The sequence below is a fragment of the Melopsittacus undulatus genome, chromosome 8 (genome assembly GCF_012275295.1).
Source record: "Melopsittacus undulatus isolate bMelUnd1 chromosome 8, bMelUnd1.mat.Z, whole genome shotgun sequence".
NCBI classification, from domain to species: domain Eukaryota; kingdom Metazoa; phylum Chordata; class Aves; order Psittaciformes; family Psittaculidae; genus Melopsittacus; species Melopsittacus undulatus.
The window spans coordinates 50,579,776-50,593,445 of NC_047534.1; the positions used below are offsets into that span (position 1 = coordinate 50,579,776).

Genomic DNA, 13,670 nt, shown 5'->3' on the forward strand with positions numbered 1-13,670 from the left:
AGGCTGGTAGAGTCTGTGGCCTAAGTTGGACAGATTTTGAACCTGCAGTGGCTGTTTAAGGTGATGGTGGCCCTCAGTCTTACAGTGAACAGTTACTCCCTATCTAGCATGTATCTCAGGACCCAAGATGCTGCCTTATCACCAAAATATTTATATATAAAAATGCTTGCCTATATAAATATAATGTAGACTTTCTAACCTGCTTATTTGTTTTGAAATATGTCTGTGAACATATGAATGCCCTCGGTTCAAATAATAAATACGGCAGTTTGATGCCTGCTTTGTGCATTCAGGGATGAATTTAAGAGACTATTCAAGATGATCCTGTTTTGTCTTGTTTTCTGGGAACTGCTTTCCCGTTTCAGCACCACTGTCTTAAATAGCTGTTTACTTTTTGTTATTATTAAGCTTTCTCCATTTCCGTGTTACACACATCCTCAGTGAATGAAGAGGAAAACAGTACTGTTTGAATAGCATCTACTTTCATTTTGACTTTTGGCCTCCAGATTCATTAACATTTAGGTGTGGTCTGTGGGCAGATTTTGTACAAATTTACCCCTAAAGTAACAATAGTAATGTTGCAGAATGCTTTTCAGATAGTCAAACTGTGACCATAATGGAGAGAAGTGTGCATATCAATACTTTTTAACAGTTACTTTAAAACGCTCCTTGGGTAATACACCCAAATGCAGTGTTGCAGATAGAATCCTGCTCATTTCCACCAACCAGCATATTACCAAGGTATTGTGAAGGATCTCTGTGTAACTAAGGATGACTGTCCCAGTGGATCAACATTCAGGTTTCAGTTTTCGTAAGAGTGGTGAAATGTATTTTTTTAATGCTTATTTCTCTAATTTATCTTTTCTTTCTTTTTGTGGGAACATTTTAGTTGAGTTTTATAATAACTTCCCTTTTGCTTTCCAATACTGAAGATACAGGATATAACCTTGCAGTTTACTGTGATATCAAAGGGTCAATGCTGACATAGCATTTTGCTGGTTTCTGTTGGCTTGGCTGAATGAATTTCATGCTGTTGTTGTATGTATATGTCCTTTTATTTCAGCTCCACTTTGTGGCAACATGTAGCATTCCTCAAAAAATGTTTACATTTTTTGCTTCTCCATATACCCAACTAACATGAGACATCTGATTCTGAAGCATTCACACACTTCTTTCTCATGGCACCAAGGTCAAGCCCCAGAGAATCCCCTCGCGTTAAATGTGATATGCAGTGGAAGGAAGAATTGGGCTTGTGCATTTTTGTTGCTTCTCTGTCATGTGAGACTTTTACCACATACTTTCTATTACAGATCTTGGAAGATGAATATGGTTTGGTGGTTTATTCCCCATGGAAAATGTAAATAATAAAAAGCTTTTTGCCAGAGAACTTACCCACAGCATGGATACAAAATAGAATTGTGATTATTAGCTTAGTTTAAGCTAATGCCTTGTCAGCAGGTATGCAGCCACCTACAGTGGCTCTGCTGGTGGGGGCAGCTTGCTGGCTTGTTTCTTTGTCAGCCATCAGACCCCATGAATATCAGGAGGGAAAATCTTCAGCCCTTAAAGTGGGTGCTGCATTCTGCAGAGTAAAGGAGAGGAGGAGTGGGAAGGGCTGGTGTTTGCAAGATGTTTGTATTGAGCTGAAACACAAGTAGGTGGTGATATCAGGAAGCTACCCAATAAGGGAGCCGAGCATAAATGCTGCATTTTCTCAGATAATCAGTTTCCTGACATAGGAATTGTTATTCAACAAATTCTCCTTTCATTCATGGATTTTTTTTTAGGACAAAAGCATCTGCCTTGCTAATGCTGAGCTGTACCCATTAGCCTCCTTCCCTCCTCTTTGGGGTTGCATCTTCAGGTACAGTTTCCCACATCACAAGGAAGCAAACCAACAGTGCAAATCCAATGTGTTTATCTCCCCCTAGCAGATAACCTTCAAAAAGCTGAAACACTTCCCCAAGCATTGGGATATGGAGTCTTTTTCCTGATTACAATTTTTTTGTCTTTCTTTTGTTGCTTTTGTCTGTTCATTTGTTTTTGTCGTGTCATTTTTAATTTATTTAAAGTTATTTCTTTTTGTAACATGCGGTTTCAGACTCAGGCACCGCGAGCACTATACCTTGTGGCCTCACTTTCTTTTCCTGCTTTTTTCCTCCTCCGCAGATCCCTCATCCCGGCAGCACTGATCAGTCCCATACTTCCATGCAGCAAGGTTTGCACGTCCCTCACCCCAGCAGCCAGTCAGGGCAGCCATTACATCACAGCGGGCCTCCTACCCAGCAGTCCCGGCAGCCACCCCCGGCCGCTTCTAGCAACCATCCACACAGTGACCTGACCTTTAATCCCTCCTCAGCCTTAGAGGGTCAGGCTGGTGGACAGGGAGCACCCGACATGCCGGAGCCCTCGCTGGATGTAAGTCTGTGTCATACTATCATCTGCCTGCCATAGCGTGTGCTTCGCATCGCGGCGGGAGGGTGAGGAGGGTGCGGGGATGGGGAGCTGCTTCCATGGCACATGCCATCCTTTCATGCTTTGGTACATGGGCGCAGTGCTGCAGCCGAGGTGACAGGGCACTTCTGACTTGCTGGGAGAGCAGTTCTGGTATGAGCAGCTGTGTGGCACGTGAGCCATAGCCTCTTCCTAGCACCAGGACAGGCATTTTTTCAGACAGCAGTCCAGGCACCAGGAGGGGAACCACATCCTCCCTTCTCCCTCATCACTGGACAGGAGCTCCCACGTACTCATGTAGACTCTCTAGCCATCACAGTGCCTGAATAAGAGGAAGGAAACAGCTTTGTGGGGCTGACTGTGGTGGAGCTGTGCCAAGCGAGCTGCATGCTGAGCCCTGCAGTGTGCCCTTGTCAGTGGGAAGGCGATCTGTGCTGGCCCACGCTGTGGTACTGTGCTTCCTGCAGCCAAAACGAGGCTGTGCCCATCAGCTCAGCAGCACGAGTTCTTCCTCCTGGTGTGCCACGTGGAAGAACAAACAACAAAGATGTCTTCTGCCTCCTCAGCCACTATGGGAGGAAGCTCACAACGAAACAAAGATAAACCTAGTTTTAAGGCCAAAAGTGATCTTCCATCTCTTACCATTTATTCAGTGGAGTCAGAAGTGAATTATCTGGGGTATCTCTCTGGTTAACCACCTACCTCCTGAAACACAAGTTCTGTAGCACTAGGATTGGATTTTTGTTTAAGTCATGCGTTCCTGTGTGTGTATCTTCTTCTGTCTGTTCCCAAGTCTGCTACTGCACAGTGTAATTTTCTTAGAGAAATGCTCACCTCTGTGCCTCGCATTTATATCTGTATTTACTGTTGCTGTATATTTACGTCTTTCTGGTCACACAGGAGCACTGTGCCAGCAGGTAGCCTTACAGAGGGAAAAGAAGGGGCTAGGGGAGGGATGGGTGCACCAGGAACAGTGCTCAGTGGAGTAACTTCTATCTGAACCAGATTGCTGCTGTTTCACACAACGTGGTCACGTGCACATCCTTTGGGAACGATAGTTCATGTGGCAGTTAGAGTTCTGAACCCGTGAGAACCCTGTATGAGCAGTATTAATAGGTGAAATAAAAATGTCATTTTTTCTTCAAATATGTAAGCACACAGAGTATGCTGTTATGGCTCAGGCACTCATTCATCATGGAAAGCAAAGCAGAAAAACCTGTGCATTTATCACAGTACCGTGGTTATCGCTGATGGGGGTATGCTAGATTCTTAACAGGAGGCTGAAATTATCTTAGCTAAATGAGAAGGCAGTGTGGGGAATATAGTTCCCTGAAATATCTCTGAGTTCAGTCACAATCAGTTGGATTATTTTAATGGGTTTACTTTCAGCAGCTGTGTTGTGGAACCAGGCTCTATAAAGCTCCATGCAGCAAACCAAACAGGACTGTACTATCGGCAGGCAGCTTGGTCTACTCCCTCCTGGCACAGTCACAGTAATTCCTTAGGGTTTCAGTGTGATGCAGTCTGAAGTTTAAGATAGGATATAGGACATACCTTGTATAGATGCAGGTGATCTGCACACATAGACAGCAGAGGCATCAGAGAAAATGACTGATTAGAACTACCTCTCAAAGTATTCACTTCAGGAGCACTGGGTGCACCTCTCCAGATTCTGACACTAAGTCTAGTATGTTCTTCTGCCTCTATCCCCTCCCTGGCTCTCCTCTGTCTCTTACCTCTGCTCCATTGCAGCACCCTCAGCTCCCAGCAAGGGAGCCAAGGTCATCCTCAGAGCTTGGAGTACTTGCTCTTCAGAGACACTGAGCATGTTGTTTAAAACTTCCACCTTTCTGAAAAAAATTAAATCCCATGTGTACAAGAATGTGTCTCAGGGACATTAGGTTACATTTTTAAGAATTTAATTGTAAAATCATAGGACAAATTCAACCATTTTTTACTTCATACACATTTGGTAGAACGCAGTTTTCTTTTGGGTTTCTGTAATAGGTATTCTTAAATCATGATAGCAGGTGAAACACATTTAAGCCTTATATCTTTAGTCTAGAACTATGACAACAGTATTTTTGCCGTGACTAAGAGGAGGCAGTGTTTTAGGAGAAGCATTCCTTTGGGAGATTCTGTTTGTGTAAACTCGACATTGTGGTGTTTTTTCAAAATGCTTAGGAAATAATAAACTTCCTTCTGCATTTCATGGTTAGCTTACTGAAAGATACATGTATCCATATAACATTAGAAGATGCACCTGCATTTGCACACGAGTAACAGAAGCATATAAATATAATATTTGCATGTTAAATGTAATGCAGCCAAGCTTTTCGTTTTATAGTATTTGACAACAGAACAACTTAAAATGAATTTCTCATACCTGCTATTTAGTTTGTTAAAGCAGTCCATATTTTTCTGTCTTTGCTTTAACACAACACTGGATATAAAGGCAAGTTTATTACAGATATAAAAGGAGTTTGTTACAAACTTGTCCCTGGTGGTTTTTTATAAATAACACTTATTTTTTGACTAGGATATAGCAAGATGCAGAATAAAGCAGAAAACACTGCCTGGTACGCAACTCAGGAGTTATGATGTCCTTGTTACCCATCAGATCAAAAAGAATCTGAGTGACTGATGGTTGGAAAAACAAGATTTCCAATTTAAAACACAGTAGTAATAAAAATATAAATAAACTTCCACAGCTGTTCCTTTTGATACTTTAGAAGATCAGTGCAGCTTCTGTTGGATGGGATGTTATGCCCCTGACCCTTTAAAATGTCTGGAATCGCAGGTAACACTGTAGTACTTCCAACCATTGTAAACTCACTGCCACAGAAGGAAAAGGACTCTCCCACCTGCCTTGCCACTTCTCTCCCCATAGTCCTTTGCAGTTGGGTTGGGTTTTTTTCCTCTTTTATTTTTCCCCCTCCTCATTCTCCTTTTCTGGGTAGTTTTAGCCCTGGGTGAGTCACTTGCCCCTGAGTTTACATCCATGCACAGGGGTGAGGAAAGGACAAGGCTGCTTCTTCCTGTAGGGATGCAGATTTAGGATTATCATCACACTGCCATGTGCAAGTCACATAGACCAGTCTTTGCTGAGCTGCCCTGAAGCTTAAATATGTATTACTCAAACCACGTGGTTAAAGTTTTTCCTTGGTGTTTTATATGAAGCTAACATACACAGCGAGCATTTAACGAGAAGTTTTTGTCAGCATCACTAGCCAAGAAATATACTTTGTTTACTGGTGAACTTTGTGATAAGGGAGGTTGACTGAGAAACCCTAACTTAGATGGTAATGTAATTCACAGGTGAAAACTGAGCATTACAGGCCTTCGTAAACAAGTGGATATTGCATCATCTTAGGGTGTTAGGTTTGTATTGATGCCTTCTGATTTATATGGATATATACATGTGAAAGCCAGTTTCCAGGAATGTGTGGTGTTTAATCCCTTTCTTTTCTCAATGGTACTTCTGTTACCTGTAATTTTCCTTTTATCTTTGTATTTTATAGCTGCTTCCAGAACTCACAAATCCAGATGAGCTGCTTTCGTACCTGGATCCTCCTGATTTGCCAAGCAATAGCAATGATGACCTTCTGTCTCTCTTTGAGAACAACTGAAAGCTTGTTGTATTCTCCCATCCCTTTCACTTGTTCACACGTGTGTGGCTGCACAGCGAGAAATCTTTACACTCCTTTTCCACAAGAGAAGAAAAAAAACTCACAACTCGGTCCAGTGGTGCACTCCCTGCTTTCTTCATCTCGGAACTGCTTTTGTCAGCTTCAAAGACTGCGAAAGTGAGGGGAGAAAAACACACACAATATAAATAAATGCAGTAATCTCTGAGTCTGCCGTGCTACACGTGACAAAGAAGCATAGACAGTTGTGCAGCTGTTGGAAACCCCATTTGTTGTTCATCCTCTAGAGAGAGAGTTCTGTGATAAACATAGTGTGAAGTATCTTGGCAAAACCGAATCTTGGCAAGGGAAGAAAAGGCAACAAAATGGAACTGACCCATCTCAGTGTCCTTCCAACGCATGTTCTTCCATTTATTTGAAACTGTATCTCCTCCTTCCACCCCACCTCCCCTCTGCCCCCCTCCAGCCACAGGGTTGCATTGGGGTGATTGTCCTGGCCTCACACAGAAAGGAAAACAAAAATACATACAAAGCTCAAAAAAGCACAAACCTACAGCTGAGTGGCAGAGCTAGGGAAGACACACGGGCCCATCAGAGGGAGCCAGCAGTGTAGCTAATGTGATTTCAGTAACAGAATCCTGAGAGTCTTCAGGCTGCAGCCGCGGGTGTTGGTATTTCTGCAAGCACAGGAATCATAACCACCTCTGTGAAGAGGATTCCTCTGCCCAAACACACAGATTGGGAAAATCTAAAGATGTTGGCAATGTTTAGAGGTTTTGTTGTAGTTTTGGTTTGAAACCAGTACCCTTTGTGGCTGAGTTAACATCCAGCTCTTGTGGTTCTGTAATAGATCTTTCTGCTGTATATGCCATACGGAACGGAAAAGAGAGGGAGGGGGGATGCAAACCAAACTGTTCCTGATTATTACCTACAGCCTTCGGCACCCCAAGCGTTTGTGTCACTGTGCTGCACAAAACATATAGTAAGACAAGCTGGGTTGAAGGCAGCCAGGTTGATTTGCAGGACAGAGGGAGAGTAACATCCCTATCTGCGTAATTGCTTTTAATAATTGGCTTGAAAAGGGGCATTGACATTGGACAGACATCTTACAGCTTCATTTTCGTTTTGCTTTGCGTTCCTGTTTTGTGACTGTTACAGATATTTCAGCCCTTTTCTTTTCTCCTCCTTCAGTTTCTTTTGTTCAAACTTTGGCTGCCAGGATGAGCTCTTTCTCCTGAAGGACCGGGCATGGGGAGAATCAGTAACTGTTGGTAGATTGCTACTGCCCTCGAGAGACCCTGCTGCCACAATCACTGCCTTGCCCCTGTGATCTGTGCTTCTCGTGTGGTTGCTGCTCCTGCATGAGCTTCCTGTTGCTTCTGTGCCCATTTCTGTGCTCTTCGTCTCTCTCTCTCTCTTTCTCTCTTATAAATGATGTACAGTAGCTGTGTAAGAAGTGCATGTGTGCCAACTTTGCCCTTGTGGTGCAACATTTCAGCTTTTGCCCACTGTATAGTTATTGGTTTTGTTTCTTTTAGTTACTAAAGCAAATTTGACCCTGCTCCTTTTCCTCATCCCAAGTCCAATCAAACACCCTGTGTTTGCTCACCACAATACGTTTTGAACAGAAGTGCCAGGGAAAATCCTGTTAGTTCCTGTTGGTTTGACTAGCTAGCTGCCTAGCCCTCCGTGTTTAGTTTGCAGTGCTGTAAATGGCATGCTCTGTGCTTATGACTCTGGATTTGCTTTCTTCACCAAAGTCAGATTTGTAAATTCTTTGCGGTTTTTGTTCTGTTTTGCTCTCTTTGTTAACGTTTCCCACTACTGCTGTACATGTGTCATGATATATATATGCTAGTCAGCAGCACCTTGCTGTAGATATTAAAGGAAATGGCGGTTTAGTTCTTTTGTTTTCCAGTAGGAGTATTGAATCTGTCAAACATTTTATGTAGAGATGGTCCCACACTTATATTTTTCCTGTTTCAAGTTTTTTTAAGAAAGGCGCTGTTCATTATGCAAAATCAATTATTTTAAGAATTGCTATTGTAAATATCTGTGAATATTTTAGTATCGTCTTTGATAATATTCAGCATTTTCATGATCTGGTTATACTTTTGCTGGTGTTTTTAAATACCTTGTCTGAAGAAAAATATGGGTCCTTTTTTAAACAAGAAAATTGAGGGTTCTTTAACAGAATAAGGGAGTTGGGTTTTTTTCTTTTTTTCCCCTCCTGTTTTCTCTTGATAAATTAGCCCAAATTTTGTATCCATTTATGTGTTGAATGAATTGGTACATCGGGGCCCAGCTCTGTCATGGAAACATAATAATAAGTGGTTGCCTAGGGCAAAAAAACCCCAAACAAGTAACTGACTGATGTTCACTGACTGTGGGTGATTGAGGGCTGGTAATGGCAGAGGCGTTGTTCATTTGCCCAAGTGAGCAGAACACCTAGGACCAGCTGTCTGAACAGGTAAAGATGCACTAAGGCAAGCAGCAAGTATGTGAGGTACTGTGTTTATATCGCTCCGGTCTCTGGAACCAGGGCACAGTAACACTTTGGGATGTTGGTGGGTGGGGGAGGGAAACAGTATAGTATATTTTATACTGCTTAGAAGTGTCTTTTTTCTTATGTAGGCTTGACAACCTGTAGAGGATCTCTGCAGAGTATTAAAGATACCTTGGTATAATACATGATAATATGGTTGTGGTGTGGTGCTGCTCTCGCGCAGTTCCTAGGAAAGGCCGTTCTTCAGTTACAGATGTGTTTTGTAGCCATTTTACTGTAGTAGTTTCCCCCTGTATTTTTGCTGCATTGTTTATGTAGGTATTGAAGTCATCTGCAGGGGTGGCTAATGATAAACTGACTTTTTGCCCTTAGCATTTGGGGGGTTTGTTGGGGGGTGGGTGGGAAAGGGGGAGTTTCTTAAGCCATAGGTTTGGGAATAAAGATTTCTCATTATTAGTTGGAACTGGTTGCTCAGATTTTATTAATTGATTCTGTTTGATGTTCCACCCTCCATTAATTCCTGAGCAGCTGAGTTAGTCACCTGAAATGATTTTTGTTTTCTCTTAAACACAACATTAGCATTTTAAACCACATATGTTAAGGACTGACCTTTTGCTAACTGGTAGCATTTAAAATGTATCACTTAAAAGTACCTGTTGGAAAGCATAAAGGGAAAAAACCCACCCATAGATATTAGCAGTATGTTTGGAGCAGTGTTTGCATCTGCTTTGTACAGTAACAGACAATTAAAGCAGACAGTTGACATTTTTAAGCTTACAGAAACATTCAGTTTCTAAGCAGAACTTGAGAGAAAATACGATTTTTACCCATCACCCAAATGTTGGACATTTGAGACAGTTTTAAAACTTACCTGTCAGCTAAAATCAGGTACTGTATAGTGGAGTCAGTATGAAAAGGCTTCTAAATGGAAATTTAGTTATTTTTTTATCTGTTCACTGCCATATTGAAGTTTAGAGAAAAAAAGCCTAGCAAATAGGGTAATCACAGTCATTTCTTTTAAAGCTTAATTATTATATGAAATTCCAGTAGTATTTTTATTCTTTCTTTTTTGTTTGTTTACTCTTAAATTGTTTCCCTATGGAAGTTCATCTGGGAAAGAACCCACAGAGATCTACAGTTCTGCTGCCAAGACATTACTATAGGACTGACAGATACACGCCAATGTCTGCAGCGGAGACTCAAGGGACAGCTGTACATATGTAAATGACAAATAGAGACATGTTAACAGAAATGCATTCATTTTCCTTGGAATGTGCATTGTTTTTATTTCGCAGGAAAAAAGAAGCTTGAAGCTCCATCTTATGTGGAAAATGAATCCTGTTTGTTAGCGTTTGTGGAGTCTCAGCATTTGTTTCACTTTCACTTCTGTAATATACTCTGATCCTTCGTTTTGTTTTGTTTTATCTACATGTAATATTTAGCTTACGTGTACTAGTCTATCACCTGTGTATTTTTAGGGTGCTACAGAAATAATGAAGAAAAATACGGGGATTCAGGAAAAAAAAAATTGTAACCAAATTCATACTTTGTACAATTTTTGATAACGCGATCGGAGGGGAATTAAAAAAAAAAGAAAAAAGAAAAAAAAGTACAATCTGAAGCAACATGCAAAAATGGCCATTGTCTTTGTTTGTACATTGTATGTACAGTACAATGCAATCATTTCATACTTTAAACTGGTCAGAAAAAATAATTGTGATTTTTAGTCTTGCAAAACTGTATGTAGTTAGATGATGTGACAACCTAATATTTATCTAATAAATATGTATTCAGATGAAACCTGTATATTAGGTGTTCATGTGGTTATTTTGTATTTAAAGATCAAATTATTTGACTATTGCTAGACATTTATATACTCTGTTGTAACACTGAAGTATTCTCATTTGCTCATGTTAATTTCTTTTCCTAAATAAATTTGCAAAATTAAGGTCTGGCCAATTGGCAGCTGCTTTGTAAATTCTGAGTTTCTGTTTGAAAGCACCAACCTGCCCTTCGCCCTCCCTGGTGCGTCTTAACCTGGACGTCAGCTGCGCAGGATGCACCTTTTCAGGGATCAGGACTTGCTATGGAAAGGGAAGGTGTGAACCACCCTGGAAGAGACACAGAATGACAGAGTATGAACTGAAATGTACTGCCAGGCATGCAACCACGTAGAAAACAGCCCCTGCTGAGGAGGGTATTGGGGACTCACAGCCCAGTGCACAGCGCACTGTGTATCACCTGAACAAATAAGAATTACTTTGAAATGGAAGTCTGTTTGTGATACGAGTAACAAGAAAGGAGGGTTTGTCTCCAGTCTTGGCATGTGTGAGGGGAGTAAACAGCCAACAAGTCCATAGTTGGCTTTAAGTTCTCATGAATTTCTTTCTTCACTTGGAGCCTGTCAGTGAAGTGAAATCAGTGACCTTGGAAGATGGCTAAAATTAGATGATTTTTTTTAGTGCATCCCCAAGTTGAGGGACTTGGTTTCAAAATGCAGCCTTTGAGTTACAAAGTCTGCTCAATTTATCTGCCTGTTGTAAGCAGACCGAATTGTGGAACAAGGAATACACACAGGGTCATATCAACAACAGCTGTGGCACATACAGGCCCTGTCTTAGCTCAACCAAGTTCTACACCTGTGCTTAGACATGGCTATAGATGCATCTGAGCCCCTTTGCATCTGGGAACGTTTTAATAGAGTGTAATATAGACAGTATCACTGTATTTGTATATGTATATGGCATTTGTGGAACGGTTTAGTCTAAATCCACCTTTGAAATTAATTCAAATACATCAGAACAACTTAAGCATTTCACATATGAGTATTAAATATCCAATTCAGAAATAGCAATTACTCCACAGCTCATAATGATGCAAGTCCTCACTGTTGACTGAGTTACATACAAGTGTATATGTGCAGGTATATAAAAACCTAGACTAGAGATTGATTTTCTGACTCCCAACTTCCGCCTTCCTTGCTAGCACTGCCCGTTACAATGGGCTTTTAGGGTAACATAATAAAACTGAGTTACAGTGCACACAGCACTGAAGCAGAAAAAATACCCCTTCCAGCCAATAATTAACGAGTATGTTGGGTTTGGTGTTCTGCTTTCCTGGAAGCTCACAGGTGTCAGTGAGACGTCAGCTAACCCGCTTCCGCACTGTACAGATGGAGAAAAGTATGGAAAGCTTGAGTGGTGTCCATAAGCATTGTACATTTTCAAGCTTACTTTGAGGCAGCCGTGACAATTCTGAGAGTGGTTTCTCACGGATGAAACCCAAGGATCCCAGGGTAGGTATAATGTGTGCATCCAGCTGATGCAATGTCTTGCATCCTGCGTTCTGGCAGTGCGTTTAGTGCATTGTGAGCTCTGCCTGTGCTTCCAGGCAGCCACCTGCATGAATGTCTGAGTTCCGTGCTTATCACTTGTTGAACAGCTTCAGAACACTCTTATTTCCCTGCATTTTTACCTAATCAATATGGATCTCTGAATCTCACTATTATGGTTGTGTGCTCATGCCCTTCATCGTGCTTTTTACAGGAGCAGGAGACTGAAAACAATTAGAAATACGGGAGGACTCTCCATTTCTCTTCTGCTTGAACAATTGGAATGAGACTTCTGTGCTAGAGCAGCTTGCCTTCCTTTAAAGCAGCTAGACAGCATATAAAACAGTTGTACAACTCTCATCTGATATGCCATATATAATGCTCTCATTTGTTACCCTTCTGTTTTCCTTTACTTAATAAATCTTCACATTTGTATACCTACTCTTTCATTTCTATGTGTATTTAGCACGAACCTATTTCCTTTGTATCTGCTTAAGTCCCAGATCTGTACAAATCTTCCTGTGTTGTGAACTTCCAGATGTGAACGATTACCTTTATTACATTTTGAATTATTAGCAGCATGTCACCTTATTACAGTTCTCTACTTTCTGTGTCACTGAAATCCTACTGACTCTATGCAGGTTACTCCTCATGTCTGTCATCATGTCAATGCACTATTCACATTTGCTCTCTCCAAAAGGAACATGGAATTTTTCTTGGGTAGACCTCCAGAATCTTTTGCTGAGGTATCATGTCTCCATCAGTCAATATAACTTTCCAATGTAAAAATGGACCACAAGGAACCTAACCAGTTATGCAATTTCATTTATAAAGCAAGCAGACAGCAGTTACATCATGACTCCTACAGGCATTAGCATACACCATGGTAGAGGTGGACCTACTGGTTTGTTTGCTACACTCTGCACACTTCATCTGCATTTCCAGAAACTCCTTGCCTAGATCATAGTAATTGGTTTTATGCTACTGAAGTCTGTCCTTCTGTAAAAAACCTTCCTTCTAAATGTGCGGACTAGACAAGATAAAAGCTCTTTACCCTATTTATGTCTACTTGCATTGTCCAGTGTCTTCCCCATTCCTGAACTCACTCCTGTTGAGAGGTCCAGTTAAACACAAGAGAGCTTCTCTAGAAACACGAGTGTCTGCCACTCTTAAATACATTGATTTCTCTGCAGTTTTTGGCTTTGTTAGACATTGCAAGTGTTTTGGGGTTACTGTTTCTCCCCGAGGTCGGAGTGTTGACCAGTTACATTTTTAACTCAATCTTGCAATTGAGACTTTCCTGTTTGCCCATAGTTGTTTAATGATTTAAATTTACTTTGTTGAACCATTCTGGAACATCAGTTTCGCACGTCACCGTGTTCAGTATCAGCACATCGATGGTTATGAACATGGAGACGCTTGTTCATTTTAATCAGTTGTAACTAGTCAAACACTAGAAAAAGCAAAGTGTTGTTAAAATAATCAGACTGTTGTCAGGGTTGTATTTTTTTGTTTGGTTGGTAAAAACTCCTGAAATACCCCACACTAATGAAAAGCTGCAGTTTAAGTGTCATTGGGCTTTCAATGCATGTTTAAATTATTCAGATTTTCACCAGCTACTCTTATGTTTCACACTTATAATCAGGGCTCATTTTCTCCTTGTTCGTTGCTTCTGTATTTCTCAGAAGGTACATTTTGTACATTTTTAAGACATGTAAAATCAGTGAATTTA

At 41.1% G+C, this 13,670-nt stretch overlaps 1 protein-coding gene across 5 annotated transcripts in view; it reads left to right on the plus strand.

Annotated features, from left to right (window-relative positions):
• The window catches only part of ZMIZ1 (zinc finger MIZ-type containing 1), a 294,102-nt gene extending 285,708 nt beyond the window's left edge, over positions 1–8,394 (plus strand). For 4 of the 5 annotated variants that reach the window (XM_031052157.2, XM_005152699.4, XM_031052158.2 and 1 more), the window contains 2 exons: positions 2,170–2,418; positions 5,976–8,394. In XM_031052157.2, coding sequence (XP_030908017.1) covers positions 2,170–2,418; positions 5,976–6,083 — 357 coding nt within the window. In that variant the 3' untranslated portion in view covers positions 6,084–8,394. The remainder of the gene's footprint in view (positions 1–2,169; positions 2,419–5,975) is intronic. The other variant, XM_005152700.3, reaches the window with a different exon arrangement.
• Positions 8,395–13,670: the final 5,276 nt, after the last annotated feature.